This window comes from Cryptotermes secundus, unplaced genomic scaffold (genome assembly GCF_002891405.2).
Source record: "Cryptotermes secundus unplaced genomic scaffold, Csec_1.0 scaffold741, whole genome shotgun sequence".
NCBI classification, from domain to species: domain Eukaryota; kingdom Metazoa; phylum Arthropoda; class Insecta; order Blattodea; family Kalotermitidae; genus Cryptotermes; species Cryptotermes secundus.
The window spans coordinates 386,701-408,327 of NW_019724599.1; the positions used below are offsets into that span (position 1 = coordinate 386,701).

Consider the following 21,627-nt stretch of genomic DNA (forward strand, 5'->3'; position numbering starts at 1 on the left):
ATGCGTGCAATGCGCGAAATCATATGAGGTCGTTCGGCCATATGACGTCGGTAGATTACATTAGATCACGCAGGAGGGAAGGCTGTCACCTTATAAAGGTTGTGACCAAAAATTATGTAAATAGAACAATAATTTATATTTTAAATTTAATTTTAAAAAAATCTTTACACGCGTGGAATGCGCGACATCATATGATGTCGTTCTTCAATTTGTCCTTACTTTTAACGTCATATGACGTCGCTAGATTACATTAGATCATGCAGGAAGGAAGGCTGTCTCCTTATAAAGGTGGTGACCAAAAATCATGTAAATAGAACAACAATTTATATTTTTAATATAATATTAAAAAAAACCTTACACGTGTGGAATCCGCGACATCATATGATGACGTTCGGCCAGCTGCCCTTACTTTTAACGACATCATATGATGACGTCCGTCTGATAAAGGTTAATTAGTATTAAATGCCACTCCATTAAAATGCATGCATGGTGAAAACTGGATAATTACAAATTATTTAATTCCATCTTTGCATAATTCAATCTCATAAAATCTTGATCACTGAGGTTCCACTACATTGGTAATTGCAATAATAATGAAAGGTGCAAAGGGTAAGTAAATATGTATAAGAAAGTGAATATCTAAACACAATAATTTAAATGTAATATAATCTGAAAGAAGGACAAACAAATTACAATAACAAAAAATAAATGTTTCATTTCTTGGTTTCCAAAACCAATAAAATATAGTGAAAAAACTTTTACTTCACCTCTTGCTTGAAATGTGTGATTTCTTCAACTTGGAGTTTTCCAGCTGGAGACACATGGCAATGGAATAAGCGTGGAACCAGCAGTGGTCTGCCCCGGCCATCATATCCTTTCTTATATTCACCTTCTCCTCCCAGTGAACTCCAGAACTCTGAAGGTTCATCTCCTTCATTAACTGTTATAGGCGCATGGACTGGGTCCAAAAGATGTACTGCAGTCTGTGCCATTTCTTTCTCCTCATCATTTGCACCCTGCAGTAAATGACAAGCCAATTAGACATTAAGAAAAACAGAAGGTTGGAGAATAAGCATTTTAATGTTTGAATAATTACAAAGTCCAGCATATCACCCAACAATCATTATCTTTAAAAATGAAAGAGTACATGACAAATGTGGATATAACATAGAATGTGTGCTTCTTTTACTGATATGGGTTTTTATTAACATTTTCTTAACCTAGCCAATATTTGCTAATATCTAAAAAAAAAAAATACAGAAACTTTCACATAAAGTAGCATTCCACATTACTAAATTTTCAGCAGACTGATGATGCATTCAATAAAACCTTGTCACTGTCCTCTTCAACTCTTCAACAGTGTAATATGGTATCCTGAGAACCACTGGAACTTCTATGTCCATCTCAGCAATCCTTTTTACCTGCATATTATCTTCAAGAAAATGGAGTGCTATGCAGACCAGTTTCCAGCAAGACTATGCTTGCTATATCCCTATCAGTAGGGCGGTTAATGTGGTTTGTCCAGCTGTCTCAATATACTGATGACATTGCCAGCTACTGTGATTCCCAGGGCATTGCTTTAATCAAACACAAGCTTCAAGTTACCTTAAAATTTCCTGTTATACTAGGCTTTTCATCTCTGCAACAAAGAACCAGTGTGTACTCTCTGCACACCACCGTGGGGTTTACACACATCCCAGTCTGTATCTGAATAATAGGACCACCTACCAAGTTCCTTGGTCTTGTCCCTGACGGTAAACTCTCACAATAACCTCCTTAAGATGAACATTAAATTAATGTTTTAAAAATTTTATCTGGCAGGTTTCGCAGCAAAGACCAGATGATAATGTTCTGACCTTAGTGCGCCCTCAGACAGACTATGGAAACTTCATGTACAGCTTCGCAACAAAGTCCAAAATGTCCATCACAGAAGTACTTAAACATCTGAATTCACCCTGCTACTGGTGATATGTGCACCTCCATCTTGAGTCTGTATGTAAAATCCAGAGAATATACATTTTTCTTGTAAAGGAGTCTCCTTCTTTGTACTTATGTAGCTAAACAGCACCCTCATCCATCTTATGGTGTGTTACTTGAGCCAAAGTATATATATGCACAGATGGACAGACAACACTATTGTGAAATATACCTATTAAAGAGAAATAATTATTTGAATAAAAAATAATATGAATTAAATTTGTTCTCTCTTTAAAGACTGTAGCATTCTATTCAGAACAAACCATTTTATTGTATCTTTTACAGTAATTCAGCAATTAATACTCCTACAATCTTCAAAAAGTAATTTATATTAACAGTAATAAATCAATGATAAACACTATAAAATATAGACAGACTTGAGAGGATTCTGACGATGGTGTATACTGTACTTCTTTTGGCTCGTTTTGTGGTCTTTTGTCTTTTACATACCAGACGATGGATGAAGCCCAAAACAAGCCAAAAGAAGTACTATAAAACATTCATATACTTTTCAATTTCAAAACAAATTTAATATAATGTAGCATGTTAACAAAAGCAAAACGCACAACAAAACAATGCTTGCTGCTAGGTAGCAGATTCTTAACAAGCAACAACTGTACAATAGTGAGGAATGGTATTTTCCGAGGGGTCCATGCCAAGATGTTATAACCAGGACAGTTTGAAGCAAAGTCAGTTGTGGAGTATTAGCCAGTGGGCAATGGCTTGAGCATGGAATCTGAAGAATCTCCACTGTTAGAAGCCATCACCAGGAAACGACTGGTTGAGCATGTAACAGACTGAGAACACTAGTATGTGTGTAACAGTGAATTGTAAAGGGTGAAGATTAGCGATGGTGATATAATTACTTGTAGTTATGAGTTGTGTGTATATAAGTGGTCAATAAATTGAGTCACCAATCCAAACCCTGTTTACAGTCACATACTTGTGACAATAAGAAACAGAAGCAAGATTTTTTAAATATGAAAATATATCCATGAACAATTCCATAGTGCTGAATTCCACGTGTATGTATGAAACAAAGTAACACAACTGTAGCGCCATTTACATTCGCTGTTATAATCAATGTGCTTTATACACAGTATTTACGAAGTATAAGACAAAATGTTTTCCTAATTTATCATCTAAAAAATTGGGGGTCATCTTATAATTGCACACAAAGTTCAAAGAATTGGGGTGAATATTTTTGTTATTAGTAACACTGTGAATTTATTCTTAGTCTGGGTAGTATATCTTCTTCATTGTGTCATCTCTTTCTGTTTTATCATGTGAGTTGACTGCGTGAGTCACAGGTTTGCGGTGAGGGATGAGGGAGCAGGGGTAGTGGAAGGAAGCTAGGACATCTGGGTGGGGGGATGCTGAGTGCCCAAGGAGGCCATATCTTGTGCCCTGATAAGGATAGTGCACACAGACCTGTGTGGTCCCACAGAGAACTCAGATATGTTGTCATGTGATGGAGGCTTTCTATGATCTTTCAGGGAGCAGATGAGAGGTTTCCATGGCTTGCTCAGACAGTAGCCATCTTACAACTCTTTACTGACCGTCACAACACAACAAACAGACAAAATCAGGGTTAGCACCCAGCTATGGCTTCGCTACATGTTTCAGCCACTAACGGCCATCATCAGGCAAACACATATTAACAAACATATACCACTGAACTGCTGTAAAATAGATTGGATACAAAATTATAATACTTTATATAAAAATACAATAAGTCAGATTATATAAAAAAACTAAAAGTTATTGTATAAAACAAGATAAAACTTAATTGATATTATACAACATTGAATCAGTCGTTGATTTTTTACTTTTCATACGTTTCTATGGACCAATTGGAAGTTCAATATTTCATTTATATAAGAATGTATAGGAGGCCCATGATGTTGCAAATTAATTAATTGTGTAGTCGGTGCCTCATCTTACGAAGAATTGTCCGTACTGTATGGAAAGTAAACAACTTGTTTTATACAACAACTTTTAGTTTTTTTACATAATCTGACTTATTGTATTTTTATGCAAAGTATTTTAACATTGTATCCAATCTACTGTACAGCAGTTCAATGGTATATGTTTGTTAATATGTGTTTGCCTGATGATGGCCATTAGTGGCTGAAACATAAGCCATAGCTGGGCGCTAACCCCAATTTTTTCTGTTTGTTGTGTTGTGACGGTCAATAAAAGAGTTGTATATTGTAACACAACAGGATGCATGAAATGAAAATTATAAGTAGCCATCTTCCTTGTTCAAACTGTTGGAATGGAGCTCAATCAAAATCACCTCCCTGATAATTATTTAATTCCAGAATATTAAGTCCACAAACAATGAGTGACATTCAAATCCAACTAATAAGAATACTGGTGTTTTCCTGAAAATTGAAGACTGTCGGGAGGGGTTGTCTTACATGCAGTATCTTTTATTTTGGTAAATATGGTACTAAAAACTAAATGTTAAGCATGGCAAGGGACAATCAGTTTTACTGTTTTCAACTGAGCTACATGAACCAAAGTGTTGCAGGAAGTACAAAATATGTGCAGTGTTATGGATATACCTTTCCAATCCACAGATAGCTTGCATTTGGAGTTTCAAGAATGAAAACATCATCAGAATTAAGGGAAGATGGCACCTCACGTACTTGCACTGCTCTCACATCATCAGGACAGGTGCCTCGTACCTGTGCAAAACATGATAAATATATATATATATATATACAAGCACACATACACTACAGAAGTGAAGAGATGAAGACGGGCATTTCCAGCGCACTAGTGAACACATAAACAAAACTGCAACTATTTATTATAGGTTCCATCAACACAATTCCTGCATAAATGAATGTATACCTCTTTTCTTCTTCTTTGTGTGGGACAATCACTCATCCAGGACACATCATTCACAAGAAGTTTTACTACATGAGAAAATGAATACACACAATAATAATACACATTTACAAAAACAGCACAAGATCACACAAGTGAAGACTCTCATTCTACTGTGATTCAACAGCAATAACAACTACCAAAAATTGTAATAATATATGGGAACTGCCAACATTCAAGCAGCATTACAGTGACAACTCAAGTATCAATGCTTAGCAGCGGCTAAGTAAACAGCCCACTTGGTCCACTGTGGGTGCTTCCCACAACCTCATATTATAATACAATAATTACAATACAATACAATAATTATTGTAGACCTTACCAAGAAACGACTGTTTACTCGCTGTCACTTAGCAATGATATCTGAGCTGTCACTGTAATGTTTGCTTGAATGTGGGCAGTTCTCACAGACACAACATGGCACTATGGCTTTCTAAGGACCCTTCCCCAATCAAGTCAGTTGCCAATGCTCCTATTGAGCTTTGTCTAGGACTATCAGTTCTATGTTCATCTTGACAATGTTTTCCTTTTTCATCAACAAGAAGAAAATGTACTGCTACAATGATCTGTTACCCTGTTCATTATCACAATCAACGGGATGATCTGTGCAGCTGGTCCTTCAATCTTAACATCTCAGTATGTTGATGAAAATGCAATCTATTACAATTCCCAAGTACAGTCATACCAGAATGTCATTTAAAGATAACTATGTACAGTCGTAGCAGAATGTCATTTAAAGATAACTATCAGTCACTTGTTGCACTGGGCTCTGCAGATAGGATTTATCTCCTCTACAGCAAAGAGTGTAATTTTTATCTGGAAGTGGCATTCCCAAATTTCTGACACAATTTCAACAATCTCTTAGCTATCTTTGTTATGGTTTCATCCTGCATTCTGCTGAGAACACATGAATATAATTTATTGTTTTTGGACCACCCTCCTTAACAGAGCTGTTAGTGTTTTACTTTCTGGTATTTATGTTCTTGCCCTGCAGCTGATGTGCCCCATTCAATTTTATTCACTACCAGCTCTCTTAGATATTCCTAATGGCATATTCTAAATCAAACTTGGAAAGCAATGGCAATAAAGCATCTCATTTTATATTAGTCTGAATAGGGAAGACGTTAAACAAATGTTCAGGTAAAGAGGTAAAGTTGTCCCTCTGTTAAACTGATTAAGTAATATGCCATGACGATGTATGGGGGAGTTGAGATATATGTGTAGAGTTTGACCCTGGCACTAGATGGAGGCGAGTGGTCAGCTTCATGCCCCAGCCACTTTGCTCTCAGGGAAACCGACCCCAGTACCAAACGGAAAGTAGGTTAGGTGGGCCCAACAGCCAGTGCGGTTGCTATGGAGAAGAGAAAAATCTTGTTCCTGCCAAGTATCAAACCCCAACCATGTGGCCTGTAACCCATCACTATACTTACTGAGCTATCCCAGGTTTCAAATAAATCTTCATCTACACAGAAGTCACTATAATTTTCATTTAAACACATCTTAATCAGCCCAGTTAGTTTAATGGATATATCAAAGTTGTTGAAAACACTGTGCAATAATTCACTCCTGACTGAATCATAGATTTCTTCAAGCTAATGCTAAAGCAGAGCTGAAAATAAACATGGATAAAGCATCTCCTTGTTTCTAACTGCTCTGAATAGGAAATGTACTGGAAAAATTTCACCTATATAGACTTCATATAAACACATCTTAATTCACCTAACTAGTTTTCAACAAAAGGAAATTATGTAGCTTTACAATTGATGTATATTGATGAGAATATGGATTACAACAATGCAAAAAGCTGATTACTTTAATATACCAGTTACCTCAAGAATAAATTAATCATGATCAAATCTTTCCTAACTTGGAAATTACATATACGAGGGTCGTACTGAGTCATGAGCAACAATTTTTTGTAAAGTAACATGTTTTATTATTGACAAACAAAACACACCACCTCAATCTACATACCTCTCTTTATTTTTCCACATAATTGCCACTTCTTTGTACACATTTCTCCCAGCGTTCTTGGAGTTTGAAAATTCCCCTTCTGTAAAATTCCNGCGTGGGGGTGAGCATTGTCATGCAGGATGATGATATTTCGTCCCAGACGTTTATCGTACAATGCACGACAGAGCCTGTGCAGCGTCTGGACATAACGAGCAGCATTGATGGTTTGCCCAGGTTCCAGGAATTCGGCCAGAATAAACCCCTCTGCATCCCAGAAGACTGTGCCCATCACCTTCACAGCTGATGGCACTGTCTTTGCCTTCTTTTTTGATGGAGAATGCAACTGGTGCCATTCCATACTCTGTCGTTTCATTTCAGGCTCAAAATGGTGAAACCAGCTTTCGTCACCTGTCACAATACAGAGCAAAAAATCATCGCCTTCGTGCTGATATCTCTGCAGTAGTTCTGAGGTGATGGCTTTTCGCTGATCTTCGTGGTCTTCGGTCAATAACCGCAGGATCCAATGAGCACAAACTTTCCTATAGCCCAAGCTTTCAATCATCTCCTGTACTGCACTGTGCCCTATTCCAAGTTTTCGGGCTATTGTGTCCACAGTCACATGCCTGTCATCTTGAATGATCTCATCCACTCTTTCCTTGATGCGTTCAGTTGAGGCTGTTTGAGGATGACTACTCTGAGGCTCATCTTCGATGCTGGTGACCCCATCTTTAAAATGTTTCACCCATCTTCGAACACTGCTCACATCCATGCACACATTTCCATAAGCACGGTGAAGTCTCTGGTGAAACGACATATCATTGTCAGCCATTTTGTTAGGATACTGGTCATGTGATGCAAGCTATTGACGTCACAAGACACTCAAGGTTAACACAACGGCTGGTTCCACCTATCACCGTACTCTCTTTCATCTGCTGTTCCCAGGTTGCATGCAAAAAAAAAAAGTTGCTCATGACTTTTAGTATGACCTACGTAATAAACATAATTTTCTCCTGACATTCAGAATTAAACTGAATTGCATTCCTACTGTCACATGAATGAAGATTAGTTTCAAATACTTCATTTTGAGCAGTTTGTTCACCACAGGTTTGGAAAATATCACTTATACAAGAGGAGTGTACTGACTGAAAATATTAATACATTACAATTGTGTTACTTCTTGTTTCTTGGTCTATTTATTGTGCTCTATTATAAAGGAACAAGATTTACAATTAATAATGTGGGGATGATGCGAAACTCATCATGTCCTATTTAGTACTACCCCAGTTACAACAGGAGCTGAGGAAAACAACAGAATGCTACAGTTAGGAGAATCAGACTTGAATTTGGAACCTCCAAAATGCAGACAGGGATTTATACTCACTACAATGTGACAGTCAGTCTTTCACTTTGAGTCTTAAGCCACATCCACAAAAATTAGATTGCACTTTTCAAAACAAGCAGCTTCACTTATGCAACATGACAGTACACAACTGCAGATCCATGCAATTTAACAGCAACACCATCCCTATCATTTTTCTTGTAAATATTAAGATAAAAATGTTTACCTACAACAACATGAACTTCAGATTTAATAAACCAAATGAAGAGCTGTCCAAACACAGTGATCATAATTGGAAGACATTAATCAAAACCTTTGTCTGTATCGAAATCCTCAGCTTCATAATATGGTTGCTACGAAACTACAAATTTTGCTGAGAGTTTCAGTAAATGACAGCAATGTACCCACAATAATGACAATTTGATTCACCACTCTTGTCCATGTGGGTGGAATGATTAAACAAAAAGAGGATCAAGGAAATTATGATGTAGAGTCAGTAAATAGGTCACAAATGGATATAAAATATAAACATGTGTAATTCAAACCTGGAAAAAAAATTTATTTCTTGACATATCCTCTACCATCATTGATACACTTGTCCCATAACTTTTACCAATACATCAAAACATGCAGCATAAAAGTCTTTTGACTGTTGTCACAGCCACTTCCACATCTCTGTTTCATCATCTGTGACTTTTGAATGTCCATGAGAGAATTTCTTGATCCAGATGTGAACTGCTTTACACAACAATCACTTCCCACCGAAAACAGGAAACCTTTATTTATGAATATTGTGGCATAGAGACCCATTGCTAAGCAGTGACTCTGTAAACATCAGCTGTTGCTACATAACGTCCACAACATTCATGCATGGAACAACTGAATGTTGGCGTTTTCTATGTGGTCCATGCCACAACCGTTACTATGCAATTGCGAAGTAAATACGCCTCTACAATAGAGGCTGTGTTTTCTGCGAGGTCCATGCCAAGGAGTTATCTTGAAGATAACTGACACTACAGGAGTCAGTTGAGGGTTCACCTGTGGAGTGTTAACCAGTGGACAACAGAAGTGGAATAATCTCCATTGCCAGGATACAACTAGTGAAGACTGAAAAACCTAGTGTGTAACAGTGAACAGTATAATGGGTTGATGAGCGACAGTGCTGTAGTATTTACTGTAATTAAGAGAGGTTATAACCAAGGTGCTAATAAATCCAATCATCTGAGTTAGAACCTGTCATTTTTGTCATGTGTGCCACCCTACATGTGACAATATCCTTTGTATTGAGTTCTTCTGCCAACAGAAACCACACAACAAAATGCTTCCTTCTGGCAGTACACTCCTCAAGTACGGTCACCATTTTGACTACAAAAACCAGCCTTTGAATATGTGCTTGTGCATCCGCTACCTAGACAGTCATGAAGCTGGACTGTGCTGCTATCTAATGATACAGACAGAAAATTTATTATGTCTATTACATCTGTTTTACTTCCACATGTGACCTATTTACTGACTCTTCCTCATAGCAGGCATTAAATATTGTAGCATGCAGACCTCTTATTATGTAGCAAAAATTAAATAAACAGGTTCTCATGGCAACAAATTCATGCACAACAGAGGAACTGTTGTACAGGGTGTTTCTATGTGGTCCATGTCGAGATGTTATAACTAAGACAACTTTAGAAGTTAGTCAGTTGTAAGTCAGTCTGCGTAGAGAAGTTGTGGCATATTTGCTGGATGGTAACAAAGTGAGCATGAGCTAAAGAATATCCACTGTTAGAAGCCATTACCAGACAACGAATGGTGAAGATGCAACAGACTGAAAAGACTTAGTATGTGTTGTTGAGATTTGTAAATGGTACTATAATTAAGCGCAGTCACAAGTGGTGTGTTAAAGTGGTCAACAAATTGAGTCACCAATCCAAACCCATCTATAGTCACTCAAAATCGTGATATTTTTCAAGAATTCCATAACAGAAGGCAATGTCAACTAGCATCCAACCCTTATCTGACATGAAATGCTACTAATCTAATGTTTATAACACAGCAAAACCAATATTGACAATTCAGTTATACATACCTGGAAAAGTCTTGTACCATCAGCATCATATGTATCATGGTCACGAAGGTTGCGGAAACCACTGGCTTTACCACCCAGGAAGACTACCATCTTGCCTGTAATTCAAATATGTTAATTTCCATCAACCTACTGAGCTGAGTTTCACGGTACATGAAGAGAGACAGGAAGCCACAAGCATGTAACTTCACAGCACTGCACAAAATGTGAATTCACAACAGAACTGGAATTATGTCCTCAGAGTTCATTTCTGTTGGAAATTAAAGTGAATTAATTTCAAATAAAATAGCTATTCCATTGGAGAAGATATGATCTTATCACGTTCTCTAGGGATATTTAATGGGAAATTGATTTGTCTACACTGTCTGTCCACCATTGCTCATGAGAATGCTCTAAGAATATAACAGTGATTACTGAAAAACTCAGCGAATATGTGTCACATAAGAATTAGTTCTAAATGCAACAGGTATTTAAGTTATTTATGACAACACATTATTTCTAATGAAAGTGGCAAGTTTGAGTGTTTACCTGTTTTAAACAATATTAATGACATGTAGCATGCATGGGGAAATTATAAATATGTACAAAATTTTTCTCAGGAAAGTAGGATGTGAAACTGTGGTCTGGATTCAAATAACAGCTCACAGTTTAATGGCAAACTCTTCTGGACACAGTGATGAAATTCTAGGTTCCATAAAAGTAGCATATTTTATTTTATTGCCTCAGCAAACATAGCCTTTTCAAGGAATATCCCATCCCATGGAATTAGTTAAATGACCTATAAAATCATCAATAAGGACTCAAGGCAGATATTATTATTCTATAACCTTTGAAGATTCGCAAGAAGTGACGTGGTTCATGGCCCTGGGTAACTCGAACTTGTACAGCCCTTCCTCCCAGTTTACTATCCATTTGCACAGTATGGACTGCAGATGCTGTTCTCTCATCCTGTGTACTGTCTTGACCCTGCACAAAGGTGTCACATGAATATTTTATTCTATGAAGTAAACTACATTCTACTACATACTGGGCTAATTCAATAAACAAAAATTAAATGCAGTGCTTAAGTTATTACTGGCCAACATAAAGGGAAGTTATTACAATTATATGTAGCAAATCCTGTGAAATGGTGCAAAATACAACGCACAGAATTTCAAACATCCACTGTGTATGTCAAGAAATGGGAAAATTCTTAATGATTTTCCACTGCTTTTTGGTACATTTGGTTTTGGGTATGATATTTAAGACTACAATCTGTATGAATAAATGAACATTTACCACGATCATTAGAGCTTTTTCACTTTGTCCCATGTGATATTTTAGCATGTATTCAACAAAGATATACTTGAAAGGATTCTGACGATGGTGTATACTGTACGTCTTTTGGCTTATTTTGGACTTCATCCATCATCTGGTATGTAAAAGACAAAAGACCATGACGTTTCAGAGACAGAATCTGTCTCCATCTTCAGGTGGGTAGGGAAGGATAAACCTACTCAGTTGGGCCCATTAGAGAGAGCTAGTCTCAATCACTGGACAAACCCCTGTCTGTAAAAAAACAACCTATGAACAACCGACAACCAGTTCCATCAGTGGGAGAAAAGAATAAAATCACAGTAAAAGACATGATAGAAAATTTGTGCCAAGCATGCACATGTCAACAATGTAAAAAACAGAAGTATAATTCATAAAAAATTACATTTTTGATTTGTTAACCTCTTCATTGATGAGGGGGATCCATGTGGGAGAAATATCCAAACTGGGTTGGCTGATCGGATTGGTTGAACATGCCATATGAGCTGATTCTTTGTACTTTCTGTACCTGCTATTACTTTCAACCTCAAAGATCCTAGCTTCGTCCCAGCTTACCCTGTGACCTTCTTCATATGCATGCTGAGCCAACCTGGATTTCTCTAGAAGACCCTGCTTGAGATTCTGCCTGTGTTCACGGATTCACACAGACAGTGGTCTGCCTGCTTCACCAATGTAGCTTCTGCCACATTGACAGGGAATGCTATAGCACACTGTGCTGGCTGTTGAGGATCCCTTTTTGGTCTCGTTCTTACGAGTGAAGATCATAAAGTGTGTCTAGTTTTGAGGACGGTCCTAATATTATACTGTATAATAATATAATACTGTACAACCAGTGCTTGAGGTGGAATGAAAATAGAACCAGGATGCCATCCTGCCGCAACCCGCCCCACCTCAAGCCCTGGGTATTGTACATTGCATTTACTGCCAAAGAAGAAACGGGATGCTTTTAAGCCATTTAGAAAAGAACCGGGATGCCATCCCACCGCATCCCACCCAACCTCAAGCACTGTGTATAACCCACTTGATGACGGAGACAGATCCAGTCTCCGAAACGTCATGGTCTTTTGTCTTTTACATACCAGATGATGGATGAAGTCCAAAAGAAGTATGTATTCAACAAATTCCTTAAATACTATATGACAATTTTGTTAGGATATTTTAATGCCAGAGTACGTAGGAAAGATATTTTCAAACCAACAACTGGGAATGAGAGTTTACAAGAAATTAGTAATGGTAAAGAAGTTAGAGTAGTAAACTTTGCCACATCTGAGAATCTTACTGTCAAAAGTACAATGTTCCCACATCGTAATATTCATAAATTTACTTGGACATCTCCTGATGGAAAGACACACAACGAAATTGACCATATTTGAGAGATAGGAGACAGCATTCAAATATAATGTCCATTCAGAGCAGCAGATTGTGATACTGACCAATATCTGGTGGTGGCAGAATTTTGGGAGAGACAGGCAGTGAGTAAACAAACAACGCACAGAGTTCATATGGAGAGGTCCAATCTCAAGAAATTAAATGGGGTAGAGAATAAAGAGCAGTATCATGTTGAAATATCAAACAGGTTTGCAGCTTTGGAAAACTTAGACACTGAGGTGGATATTAATGGAGCCTGGGAAACTATTAGAGAGAATATAAAAGTTTCTGCCAAAGAGAGTGTAGGTTATTATGAACTGGAGAAGCATAAGCCATGGTTCGATGAAGATCCTCAAAATTATTAGACCAAAGGAAACAAGCCAAATTGCAGTGGTTACACCATCCAAAGGAAATAAAGGAAGATAATCTGAACAACATAAGATGTGAAACCAGAAGGAATTTTAGGAATAAATAGAGGTAATCTCCATGAGACAAAATTGATGAGCTTGCAATGAACAGTAAGAACAAGAATATTAGAGACTTATATAGAGGAATAAATGACTTTAAGAGGGGTTACCAGCCTAGCAGTAACTTAGTGAAGGATGAGAATGGTGAACTGCTTGCAGATTCCCACAACAATTTGAATGGGTGAAAGAACTACTTCTTTCAGTTATTGAATGTACATGGGGTCAGTGATGTTAGGTAGATAGAAATACATACAGCTGAGCTGTTAGTACCTGATCCAAGCCCTTTTGAGGTCGAAAGTGCTATTGCAAAATTGAAAAGGTATAAATTGAAAGGTAGTGATCGAATTCCAGCAGAAGTTATTCAAGCAGGAGGTGAAATATTACATTCTGAGATGCATAAGCTAATTAATTCTATTTGGAATACGGAAAATTTGCCTGACCAGTGGAAGGAGTCTATTATTGTACCAGTTCACAAGAAGGGTGATAAAACTGACTGTAGTAATTATCGGGGGATATCACTGCTATTATCTTCATACAAAATTTTAACCAATATTCTTCTCTCAAGGTTAAGTCCACACAAAGATGAAATTACTGAGGACCATGAGTGTGGGTTTCGAAATAAGAGATCAACTACTGATCAGATCTCATGCATTCATCAGATGCTGAAGAAGAAACGGGAATACAATGAGACAATACATCAGCTATTTGTAGGCTTCAAAAAATCCTATGATTCAGTTAGGAGGAAATATTGTACAATATTCTGATAATTTTGGGTACCCATGAAATTAGTTAGGCAGACTAAAATGTGTTTAAATGAAGCACAGTAAATTCCATATAGGTAAAAATTGTCTGATAATTTTCTTATCCAGAATGGTCTAAAACGAGGAAATGCTTTATCGCCACTCCTTTTCAACTTTGGTTTAGAATATGCCATTAGTAAGGTCCAGGAAAAACAGGTGGGAAAGAAAAAATAAATGGGACACATAAACTGTTGGTCTATGCTCATGATGTAAATCTACTAGGTGATAACATAGATACGATAAAGAAAAACACACAGACTTTAACTGACACTAGTAAAAAGGTTGGTCTAGAAGTAAAGACACAGAAAATTAAGTGTATGTTGCTGTCATGTCACCAGAATGCAGGGCAAAATCATGACATAAAGATAGCTAACAGTTGTTTTGAAAATGTGACACAGTTGAGATATTTGGGAACAGGTCTAGCAAATCAAAACCCGATTCAGGAGAAAATTAAGAGGAGACTGAATTCAGGTAATGCTTGCTACCATTCAGTCCAGAACCTTTAGTATTCTTGTCTGCTGTCTAAAAACATAAAAATCAGAATATACAAAACTATAAATCTGCCTGGGATTCTACATGGATGTGAAAATTTGTCTCTGACATAACGGGGTGTTTGTGAACAGGGTATTTCAGGAGAATATTTGGACCGAAGAGAGATTAAGTCACAGGAGGTTGGAGAAAACTGCATAATGAGGAGCTTCATAACTTGTACTCTTCACCAAGTATAATTAGAACGACCAAGTGAATGAGGATGAGATGGTCAGGGCATGTAGCATGAATGGGGGAAAAGAGGAATGCATATAGGATATTGGTGGGAAAGCTAGATGTCGAGAGACCACTGGGAAGACCAAGGCTTAGGTGGGTGGAAAATATTAAAATGGATCGTAGAGATATAGGATGGGATGGTATGGATTGGACTGATTTGGTTCAGGATAGGGACCAGTGGAGAGTTCTTGTAAATATGGTAATGAACCTTCCAGTTCCATAAAATGCTGGGAAGTTCTTGAGTTGCTGCACAACTGGCAGCTTCTCAAGAAGGGCTCAGCTCCATGAGTGAGTGACTGATGTATTAAGTAAGAAATATATTGACATACCTGCCAGAAATAGATAACATAGTTCTGACGTCCATTCTTTTCATATGTATACTTGATAACATAGGAATCTCCACCAAAGAACATGCCATATGTAGCTGGATCCACTGGTGTCAGTTCAAAGTTCTCAATACGGAATATTTCAACATTACCAGATCCATCATCAGGCATGAATCCAAAGGCTTTGCCACCACTCTTAGCCAGGGAGCGGAGTTTCCCAGCATGCAGACTACTTGGGTCAAAGTCTGGTTCTGGCATACTAGCTGAAAATAAATTGTCAAAGTTTGTAACATAAATCAAATACTTAACTGAGGTTAGAGAATGTTTCTTCAAGCATTAAGGCTAGCATGGGTACAAATTAGATAACATGGCATTCACTGCTCAAGCTTGATTTTCAGAATATCACAAATATTTAAACATCTTACTCAGAAAATTTATGGCATAGAACTATACAGATTCATGAGAAATGAAAATTATAAATCAGTTCTATTATGTGTTATCTGGTACCAGATTGAAGCTTCATGACCCAGATGACCACAATATGAATCTTCACCACCATGAAAACCTCTTATTTTATACATATGTCCATTAAGGTTCAGCCACACAGAGCGCTATGCTATGTTCACTACGTACGCTGTGTACACTCTACGATGCAGCTAACATAGGGAATATAGTGTACGTAGCGTACAGAAGTCTGTGTGGCCAGTCACATTGGCAATAAACGGAGATATTTTTCTCTTCATATAGCGAACATAGTGTACGTAGCGCTCTGTGTGGCCGAACCTTTAGTTTGATTACAAACATGCAGGAAGATGTGATATTATACAGAAATTTATGGGAATAACATGTGCCCTACAAATTACATGTAAAAAAATAGCAGCTGGATAAGGTTATTAACAAGGCCTTCTGGACGTGCAGAGGCACATTCGGGAAAACTTTGGGGCTTAAACCAAGGGTGATATATTGAATATCCACTGCGGTGGTAAGACCTGTGGTTACCTATGCTGCCACTATATGGTGACCTAGAGTTAAACTCAAGACAAGTCAGGCAGAACTTAGCAAATTGCAAACGATGGCCTGCTTGGGAATAACAGGAGCAATGATAACAGCTCCAAAAGCTGCAATGGAGGTCCTCCTTGGACATCACCCACACTATACCTGAAGGTGGAAGCAGAGGCCCAGGTAGGAAATTACAGACTACATTGCAACAATCAATGGAAACCCTAATCTGAAGGTTTTGGACATGCACACATGACTCAGGATATGGAAAAAGAACCCATCCTACAGATGGGGATCTGATAAAATGATACCGAGACATGCCTATGATAAACTCTTCACAATCAGATTCTCTGATAGAAGTGAACTGAAAAAGGGGTTTGAACCCAACAAAAAAAAGGGGGACTAATCTGGTATATGGATGGTTCCAAGACAAAAAAAGAAGGCACTGGAGCTGGGGTGTATTATCATGGATCAAGGCGGAAACTTAGCTTTAGCATTGGGAGGTATTCCAGGCAGAACTGTATGCAATTTAGGTATGTGCATTTGAGAATCTAGTGAGAAACTATAAAAATAGAAACATTTATATTCCATCAGATAGTGAAGCTCCAATTAAAGCACTTGGCAAACACCAGATCACCTCAAAACTGGTCTGGGATTGCCACCAATCCCTCACACAACTGGCTGAACATACCAAGGTCCAACTGATGTGGATGTCAGGTCATGAGGGTATTGTGGGTAATGATATGGCAGATCAACTGGCAAGAACAGGATTTGAATGTCTGTTCATAGGATCTGAACCACCTTGCGGCATTTCATTGCAGTGTTCTCTTATTTAAGTAAGTATTTTCATGTTTATGACTTACTGTACAGAGAAAGTGTTAGCAATTAATTAACAACAGAAGAGTATCAATTTCTGAAAAGTTCATTTTAATATTTTCCATTCTTCTCAAACCCTAAAAATCTCTATAAAGGTTCTTGCAACACACAATACTGGCATCATGGGCTCAGTCATCTACAGAATAATGGATATTGTAACGTGTTTTTGCTATGGAAGACGCCGTTCGGATTGTTAATTGGTTTATTTAACAACCTACAAGTCTTGGCTACAATTAATTATAACACTGTTATGGGTTTACACAATTTACAACCCTGCACAATAATCTCTTCACTCTGTCCTCAGTAGCCTTCATGTATTTATAACATGGAAGCTATACAAGTGTCACTTAATTACTCACTCCCAATACCTTCTCTGTTATCACAAACTATCACTGATCATCACATATAAGCTCGACTGATCACGAGTCCGCTTCTTCTTTCCATGACTGCTGCTATATTCCAACTGTGTCACTCCTGATCACACACTACTAACTCTGAATAGTGTTCGCTGCTCCTTATTTAGCCTCTGCACGGACAAGACAGAAAACAGTTACATGATAGGTACCGCTGTTGCCTGACGCCATGTTTGCCGATAGCCTAGCAACGCTGTTGGTAGCTGTTTACTGCTGCATAGCAACTGCGGCATCCCTTGGTCACGTCACCATGGGAGGGGGCAAGGTGTTGAATGGCCTATTACCATAGCAGCGGCAACGCTCCGAAAGTGTTACGTCACCACTGACAGGGGAGGGGGTGTCATGCATAGCGCAAATACGTCACAATATTTTTCAGGGGATCAAGTTTTTATAAAAAGAAAAAAAAAAAACATTTCATGCATTCTACAGGGTTCTGACGATTGTGTATAACACCAAAACCCAGTAATTCTCAGACACTTTTTTATCAAAAAAGTAGGTGCAATATGGCAATTTTGGGATCAATTATTTATCCATTATTTACGCACTGATTAGAATATGTACATGAAACTTAAGGCAGATTTCAGAATGCAGTCCAGCAGGTACCATGGTGTTCATTAAATGGTGATGTTTGAATAAAGTAATCCCATGGTAAAAGAAACCCAAAAAATATGGTCTATTCATATCAGACTATGGATGTCAACCTCTTCACCTGCAAAGTACAAGAAGTAATGTTGCAGTAGTCTTATAATATAACTACAATATTTCAGAGAAATTTGCATGACATAAAACAGATAAGAATATTGAGGGTCATGACCAAAGTTGCAGGATACCCAAATCCACAGTACAGTGAGGGTCTACTGTATTCAGAGAATTCATAATCAAATCATTACAAAATATTTTTTATGTGATGCACCCAGATGCCACAGGTTTACTGGGAGCTTGGCCATTTAAGGGTATAATACTTTAATTACAATTATTGCCTGCATATTCAGTTACTCACCTGCAATTTGTTCCAGTGTGAAGACTCGCCCTAGTCCAATCTGATCTTCTGCTTCCCTCCAACCACTGAAATACTGCTTGAATGCAGAAGGCTCTCCATCTTCTACTATTCTTTGGATCTGAAACATTGAACTGAGTATACTTCTCTCCACCTTCATTCTTAACCTGTAAAAGAAGTGATCTTATCACATAAGAAGTTTCATGAAGTTTCAACACTTTCTTCATGGGATTTAAGCTGGGAGAAATTTTGTGACCTCAGCAGTGCAATATTCTTATAAAAAGAACATTTAAATACCAGTTTTTTTAGCTACAAAATTCAATCACCTGGGTACAGCAGTGACAAGAAGAAATGAGATTTGTGATGAAATCAATTGAAAAGTAAATCCTGGAAATGCTTATTATTTACTACTCAGCTTCCATCTACTTTCCAATATACATATCTACACCAAATATCATGACATACATATGTATACACATTCACACGCACACATGTAAAATTTTTAAACTTGGTGTCTCTTGGTGTGATTTGTTTCATCCTGGTCCGTCATACTAACAATATTATAAAAGGTTAATTAATTCCATCCAGTGTGACTGACGAAGTTTTTCTCCTTTTTAATATTTTATCCTTGATTAAAAATGAGAGAAAAAACTAGATCAGTCACACTGGATGGAATTAATTAACCTTTTATAATTACTGTCTCTTACTTTGAAGGAAGAATGTAAATTACAGGTGTCTGAAAATAAAATTATCAGAAAAGTATCTGAATCTAAGAAGGATTAAGTAAATGGACAATTTACGGCAATATACGATGAGGAAATTAGCCACTTACTAGTAGACCACGCCATAGCTCAAGCAGTAAGTCACTGGCTTCCCACCGCGGCGGCCCGGGTTCGATCCTGGGTCTGGTCAAGTGGGATTTGTAGTGGGCAAAGTGGCGCTGGGGCAGGTTTTCTCCGAGTATTTCGGTTTCCCTTGCCCATCTTCATTCCACCAATTGCTCCACTTATCACCTACCATCTGGGGCTGGTACAATAGGCCAGAAGTGGCCACAGTACAAGGGACTTAGTCCCACCCCACTAGCAATAAAATAGTCACTTACTATTGTTTGAATAACGAAATCTTGGAGTTTGTCATGTGCTGGATGACAAGGGTATACATACACTTCAGATGGAAAAGTATCTTAGGGAAGTAGGTAGTAAGTATGGTAGGTTTTGGTCATAGTGGTGTTGAATATTTGTTTACCAGTTAGCTAACTATGAGTAGTTAATACTCTACATAACTTTATAGTCTGAGCTACTGACATTACTGTTTAATAAACCAGGAAAAAGAAAATATGCTGTTAACTTACATTATAGCATACCTTTCAAAGGAGGTGAGAATTAATTGCGATAAGAGCTACTATGTTGATGATACATAATGGGATATAACACCATGTAGTTCACTGAAAGTCAACCATCATTTCAGAGGAACAGGTTGCCGCCATCTTCGGGGTAGAAGAATAAACCAAGGAAGAAACCAGCATGAAGCATGTAGCAAGCAGGTAGCAGCTCTGTTTGCTATCAGCTTCATGCTGTTTTCTTGCTTGGCTTATTCTTCAAACTCTGATGACACCAGTTGACTTTCAATGGACTACATGGCATTATATCCCAACCATAACCACTGCTGTGGACACCTCAAATCCTACATAGTTGCTATGCTGGCTTACAAGAAATATCATTGATGCACTATTGAGGATATACAGATATGATTCCATCATGTAAATATGTTTTTTAAAATTTATTTCTAATCTCGTGAATAAACTTCTGGCATAATGTGTAGTGAAACATAAGTACATGTGATGCTTCAAAACAATTTTTGATATACCACACGCCACAATTTTTAGTATGCCAGTTCTTAAAACAATTCAAATGTTACAGCTGTGATAATTTTTACTATCTCCATGGAGCTGAGTATCTTCTTGAGAAGCCACTAGTCACTCAGCTACTGAAGAATTTCATGTTTCATGGCACCCAAGGTGTCATTACCACATTCACAATAACCCTCCACTGGGCCCTATCCTGAGCCAGATGAAACTAGTCCATACCACTCCATCCTATTTGTTTATGAAAAAAATTTAACATCATCCTACCACCTACAGCTATGTCTTCTTAGTGGTCTCTTTCCTTTTGGCATTCCTGTGTGCATACACCCCCTCCCCAGAATGTACTACACAGGATAATTTCTACATCTCTAAGAAACAGGTGCTCTGTATGTAGGGTTCCTAATCCTTTCCCAATTTTTTGAAACGACTTTGACATCTGTGCAATAATCAGTACATGTAGCTAAAGCCATTAACAGGAAGCAAGGAAAAAATTCTCTATAAACAACACTTAAAATTGTGAAGAAAATTTAGAAATACTCATTTACCACTGTAATTTTTCAATCACTTGCCCAAAAAATATTAGTAGCAACTGAGCCATAATTTATAATAGAATTTATGCACTGAAGACTTGAGAAGAACTGTACTAATGAAACTACGTACCTTTGTCCATACTGGGTAGTTGTTTGTGGCAAGGAACTTCTGAGCTAACTTCATGGCCTCTACCTTCTCATCTTTTGTACAATGCTTGCCAATCCAAACAAAGATCCCAGACGTGACTGTGTCCAAAATATAGCAGTCCTGAAACATTAATTCCTTCACTTGCTCTCATTCACAACACTATTGTATGTATGGTACACTAAACTGGAATCTGCACATCTCTGCTCAAGCCTACATTGACAAATTCCTGACAGACAGGTTTGATTTAATGAGATGCACAATATTTATCGTAGAATTTGCAAAACTGTTGAACAATCCTAACTGCCAGAAGTGCCACTGCTTCATCAACACTGCAATGTGGATTGTGCAGTCTCTATCATACACAGAATATCAATATGCATTTTATAAAAGTTCTCTTAAGAGTTGCAAATATATCTGAAAATTGTGACACCAGGAATTGTCACAGGAATTCATGACAATGTAGGAAGAAGCTTTATATTCAATACTAGCAATAATTTCTAATCCTTGCACCATTAG

The 21,627-nt window shown here is 37.6% G+C and overlaps 1 protein-coding gene across 4 annotated transcripts in view; it reads right to left on the minus strand.

The window, feature by feature from the left end:
• The window catches only part of LOC111862418 (gelsolin, cytoplasmic), a 73,917-nt gene that overhangs the window by 7,635 nt on the left and 44,655 nt on the right, over positions 1-21,627 (minus strand). For all 4 annotated transcript variants that reach the window (XM_023847790.2, XM_023847791.1, XM_023847792.2 and 1 more), the window contains 7 exons: positions 21,094-21,231; positions 18,573-18,690; positions 15,288-15,547; positions 11,072-11,210; positions 10,248-10,342; positions 4,548-4,670; positions 768-1,016 (listed from right to left, as the gene is read on the minus strand). In XM_023847790.2, the coding sequence (XP_023703558.1) occupies positions 768-1,016; positions 4,548-4,670; positions 10,248-10,342; positions 11,072-11,210; positions 15,288-15,547; positions 18,573-18,690; positions 21,094-21,231 (1,122 nt within the window). The remainder of the gene's footprint in view (positions 1-767; positions 1,017-4,547; positions 4,671-10,247; positions 10,343-11,071; positions 11,211-15,287; positions 15,548-18,572; positions 18,691-21,093; positions 21,232-21,627) is intronic.